Raw genomic sequence first — 5670 nt, 5'->3', positions numbered from 1 at the left:
TGCTTGAAGGACACCATTTGTAACAGAACACACAATGAAACTTTCTGTTTTTATTGTTTAATTTTTTTTTAAACATCATTAAAAGGACCCAATCTTGTTTATTTCATTTATTTTCTGTACAGACTGACACAGTTCAGACTTTTCCATTTTAATCTGATAATGTTCAACCACATTTCTTGAGTAGTACAGTTGTATGATTATTTGTGAATATAGGATATGATCTGATAAATCTTCTAATGTGTCTGAAAAGATTGGATCACTTTGGCTTATTGTGGAGAAACACTCATGACTGCCCGGATGCTGTAGAGAACAAAGAGAAACAAACAATAAATGTTACTTCTAAATTGTAGTTTATATTTTTACCATTTGAAAAAGAAAAGTGGAATGGGTTTTTGAAAACGTACCATTTGCCATGCTTCAACAGCTCAATCGCATCATTGACCTGGTCCAAAGTCATCTTGTGAGTGATGAACTCATCCAGCGTCACCTTCTTGTCCAGGTAGTTTTTAACCATCTCGGGAATACCGTCCTTACTCTTGAACCCTGAAGCCACCAAAAAGATACATGAATAAATAAAAATCAGTAAAATTGTCAAATACAGCTCATTAAATCATGAACACTTGGCTGATTCTTGCAGTTAAACATTATTTGGATTTCTTGGGTGGTTATGTGACGATGCGATACATCTGAAGTTCTTTCCCATTACTGAGGTGAGTGTTTGACAGCTTTGACCATCCAATTCCAACCAGTCAGTTTACTGTTTTTAACGAGTCTTGCACTATCCAATCATGTTTAATCATCCTAACATAAACCTATGAGAATATCTAAGCATAACCAAAGATAGTTGTAAAGTCTAAAGAATTCTGCTAAACAAAAACCTGTTTTTGTAGAAACTAGTCCAACTTTTGAAGGACATTATGTGCTTTGGATCAACGAGTTCTAAGGACATGTTGATGAGAGTTTAATAAGTCTAATAACATAATTGTTTTCATGTTGGCTTTTGCCCCACTAAGGCAATGCTTTAATTGTGCAACAGTTTGCAGTCAGTTCACCCAACACAGAAACACTCCAGAGTTGGAGCTGTGAGGTGTGAACCTTTAGAATAATTTTTAGTTAGAGTTGGAAAGAGCACAGCAAATAATCAGAAGGAGGAGTTATAGGATCCAAGACTCGCACAGTAGATCAGAAAACTTCACCTACACAAAGAACAGCATAGCATAGCAGACATCAGCAGAAGTTGAGTTGCTTTTCTTTAGCTATGCAAATAATTCAAATGCTAAAAGAATGTTCAGTCTGTTTGGGCAGTCAATGCACATTTATGAATGGACCATAAACATCCCTCTGCATTACTTGAGAGACCCTATTTAGGTAAGAAAGAACCTGCTCTGAAGGATCTGCTTTGAAACTGGAGCACCAAAAGGACAAATAAATGTAGCTGCGACTCCAATACCATCATTTCAAGCTCAGTCCACCAAACCAACAAACTAATCAAAGTTGTTGGATCCCTGGATTCTTGAAGCTCTTAATGTGGGACAGAAACCATAGAAATTTGCGATGATAGAAGTTGCTGTGGGTTTAGTAGGTATGAGCGCCTTCATTTCACCTCCAAACAAGGTGCCCTTCCATGTTCGTCCAGTCATAAGCTGAAGGGGCCGAGCACTAATGTCGTGCAAGTTTGTGTAGCCAACAATCACGCTGACGCCCCAACCTGGTGCACTGGACTCCAAGGCACTGCGCTAATTAGGGAGAAAGCACAATGTCATAGGTGTTTGTTCAGTTTTTAAGCATGAATCCTAAATGTCAAAGCTTACCATGACTTCCACATTCCCAACACATTCCAGGGAATAGTCCACTCCTCCGTTGGTCATCTCAACGAGCACCTGGCTGATAGGCTTACTGTGCTCTTTAGAGTTCACAAAATCAGTTGCACCAAGCACTTTGGCTTTCTCAAACTTGTCTGGATTGATGTCAACAGCAATGATCCTTTTAGCTCCTGCAGCTTTGCAGCCCATGACTGCAGCCAATCCTATAGCTCCCAGACCAAACACAGCGCACGTGGAGCCTGGTTCAACCTGAATGCAAAGAAAGACCAGTCAGCGTGGAAATGAAGTAAAAAAAAAAGGCAAGTTTGTTTCACCTTAGATAATAAGTCTACAGCAGTGAGGGTTGTACCTTTCCAAAATATAATTTTTACACACCTTGGCAACATTAATTGCTGCTCCAAACCCCGTGGAGACCCCACAGCCAAGGAGGCAAACTTTATCCAGAGGGGCAGCTGGGTCAATCTTCGCTAGAGCAATCTCTTTCAATACAGTGTACTCGGAGAAGGTACTGGTTCCCATAAACTGCAGCAACTTCTTCCCCTTACAGCAAATTCTGGAGTTTGCCATGTTAGGTTCACTTGATCCTCTGTGGAGAAAATGTATTTTACTCAGTTGGATGGGGTGCTGAAAAGGTTAATATTTCAATGTACCATCAAACAAGTCTGCAAAATAAAGGGAGTGGAATTTATGAATTAGAGGGAAAATATGATTTACCGTTTTTCACATAGGTTGGTCTTAGGGTTCTTACAGAAGCGACATTCTCGACACTGTGGGATGAACAAGGGAATAACCTTGTCTCCTAAAAAACACCACATCATACATATTTTTTTTTACAAACTTAAACAACTACAAACATGATTTTTTTTATCATTGCCTTTGAAACACGAGACAAAGACAGAAATTAGACAAAATAGATTGTTAGGTTTTTATTTTTTGACTGACCTGGCTGAAATTCTGTGACACCCTTGCCAACACTTTCCACTATTCCAGCAGCTTCATGGCCAAGAACCAATGGGAAGAGATCTTTATTCATATCTTTATACAAATAGTACAGGTCTGACTGGCACAGACCCGATGCCACCACCTGCACAGAGAACAAACAATAAAACCAATTATTATAAATAAAAGGCACATTCATAAATGCTACATTAGCATTTGAAATATGCACTTTTTCTTAATTCTAACAGGAAGTCAATCAGTCTTGAGGATTTGAAATTTAAATTAAAGGTTTTGCACAAGAACGTTTCAGACTTTGTCTTGGACTTCACATCTGTGTATTAAACAAACCTAATTTTTTATGTTTTTGTTCTAAGTATGGTAGCTATTGGTCTTTATCAATAGTTCTCCAGACTGAAGTTATTTCAAAGATTTAATTTTAACTTTTAACTACTTTCAACAGGACGATGACAGATTTACCACAGACTGTACTAATGTAATACTATGTTCTAGAATTGCGCCGCTCAAGGTGGCTGCATGTTGGAGCAGCTCTGTTTCTTTCATTCTGAGATTTTGCTTTTGGAAACTTTAATTCCTCTTTTGCTGAATGCAAAGTACATTTTTTGAATGATTGTTTCCTCTTGTATCAGATGCTGTGCAGCTGGAAGGATTTTTAGTGAAACTTTTTTAGTTTTGGACATTTGTTATGATGCGTAACTGTGGCAACAAGACAGTTTTCTACAACCAACAGCAGCTGATTAACGTCTCAAACGCTCAAATAATATCTCAACTATGGCCCCAAATCTCGAATGAGTTGAAAAGGATGTTTTGCAGATGCATTCTCATCTACCTGCCAGCTGTGCTCGAGTGCCTGACCACTGAGATCCTGGAACTAGCAGGAAACACGGCTCATTACAGCGGAAGGACAAGATCGTTCCTCTGCACCTACAGTTGGCTGTCCGCAGCAACGAGGAGCTCGGCAGACAGCTGGGAGGAGTGCCCATAGCTCTGGGAAGAGTTCTACCTGGCATTCGGGCAGTCCTACAGCCCGGGGGAACTGAGAGGCCAGCAGAGTCTGAGTGGACAGATCGGACTGCATTTGCAGCCAGTTTCTTAGGATCCACTGTGGGATGGACCTTTACAAGAGATCCTTCCTGTCTACAGCCATCAGCATCTATAACATCTCTTAATGAAATGAGGATAACGAGTTACAACAACAAATAATTTCCCTTTGGGATTAATAAAGTATCTTTGAATTGAATTGAATTTTTGAATTAATGAAATTTGATTAATCTCTTTTTTAGTGCTGCATTTATTGTATTAAAGAAGATACACTAAATCTAGCATAAACTAAAAATAACACACATTTTTGCATAGACCCAGATATACTGAATTTACAAACTTCAGAAATTTATAGATATGTTAAATACTCAAGTCATTCATTTACTTTTCCTGGTAATTTCCTCTCACCTTGATTCGGACCTCCTTCTCCTGCGGAGGTTCTACCTCCACCTCTTCAATCACCAGGGGCTTGTTGGGCTCCCAGGCTACTGCTGCCTTACATTTGATGACCTAAAAGGAAACAAAGTGAAATCCCTCAGCAGTCTGAATTAACAATGGCCATGCTGTAGAAATGCAGTAAGCTTTGGGTGCTACAGAAGTTTTTATTTTCTCAAATGTCAAACAAGTGGATCTGCATGAAGCACATTTCATGACACTTGCAAGGATTCACCTGATAATCTTTGGTATTTTGATAAAAACCTCCCAAATTTTTGTTGTGCAGAAGGGTTCTAACAAGAAATACGGCGTATCTTGGATTTTTTTTAGCTCTTTTTTTATTGACACTAAAAAATACTTGTTCCTTTTTCTAAGGTGGAAATGATTGTAAACTTTTACTATATCTACTGGAAATGTACTCTTAGTGGGGCTGGAAAGGCAAGCGAACAATTAAAAAAAGCAGCATAGAGTCACTTTAATACTTTTTGTAAACATACGATTACCTTAAATATCTATTATTGCTGTAAAGACAAGAAAAAGTTTGAAAAACAACATTTTGTTGGCTCCTATTAGCAGAAAAATATGTATTTTGCTTTAGCAGGAACCAGAATATTATTATATTGTGTATATATTTATTGTTTCAACATTTAAAGGCAGATCAAATCATATGAAGTAACCCTTTACAGAGCATATGTACTGTTTACATTTGCACGGATTAATCGTGTACTAACATCATGTACAGCTGCTGTTCTGATCAAAGGGTTCTTGCACAAGCAGCTGTTTAAAGTCCATACTGTATGCGATAAGGCAAACACGATTTACAGCTGCAGTACTCTTTAATCCCTCAGTGGTAGTTGAGTTTTAACTGATAAGCATCAAAATTGTACTTTTTTTTTTGGACTTTCCAACTGATGTCATTAACTAAACCAGCTTTTTAGCTAAAAGTAACTTTCATGTCATGTTTTAAAAGAAAATATCTGATGAACTAATGAATTTACATAAACATTCTGTCTTGGTCAAACCCATAGCAACCCTTTATAAATAATGCAGTAATGTGTAACCAGATTTAACTATGACTTCTGTACAAGTTAAAAGCAGGGCGATATTTGTACAGGCATAAAACTTTTCTTACCTTCCCAGCTGTGTCCATGTTAGTTGCAGACATTTGCTCACAGTTTGGACAAGTTTATCAGACTGCAGATGCAGGACAGTGGAGTGAGAAAGGGCAAACCAGATCCCGGCTATTAAATAGAACACACAGGACTTTACCCTTGTTTATATAAACTGATAGGTTAGGTATTAAATTTTTATGAGATTTTGGTAAAACATTCAAGAAATAAAGATAATCAAAAAACAAAAGATCACGTCTAGCAATCAGTAGCCGTTCTAGTTTTCCTACAAGGCCTATTTACCA

At 37.9% G+C, this 5670-nt stretch overlaps 1 protein-coding gene across 2 annotated transcripts; it reads right to left on the bottom strand.

Annotated features, from left to right (window-relative positions):
• Window positions 1–253: 253 nt before the first annotated feature.
• Window positions 254–5419, bottom strand: LOC119427501 (alcohol dehydrogenase 1-like). 2 transcript variants are annotated; one of them, XM_037695126.1, is made up of 9 exons: window positions 5389–5419; window positions 4230–4331; window positions 2766–2907; window positions 2538–2622; window positions 2199–2430; window positions 1812–2072; window positions 1604–1736; window positions 405–543; window positions 254–300 (listed from the first exon to the last, which is right to left on the bottom strand). In XM_037695126.1, exons 1-9 carry the CDS (start codon window positions 5404–5406, stop codon window positions 267–269), a joined length of 1146 nt encoding a protein of 381 aa, XP_037551054.1. In that variant the 5' UTR covers window positions 5407–5419; the 3' UTR covers window positions 254–266. The 2 variants fall into 2 exon arrangements, with proteins under 2 accessions (XP_037551054.1, XP_037551055.1); XM_037695127.1 differs by having other exon boundaries at window positions 2199–2409.
• Window positions 5420–5670: the final 251 nt, after the last annotated feature.

The sequence above is a fragment of the Nematolebias whitei genome, chromosome 21 (assembly GCF_014905685.2).
Source record: "Nematolebias whitei isolate Nwh7 chromosome 21, NemWhi1, whole genome shotgun sequence".
Taxonomy (NCBI): domain Eukaryota; kingdom Metazoa; phylum Chordata; class Actinopteri; order Cyprinodontiformes; family Rivulidae; genus Nematolebias; species Nematolebias whitei.
Note: the sequence above shows the minus strand (reverse complement) of the source record. Positions and strands in the feature narration are given on the sequence as shown.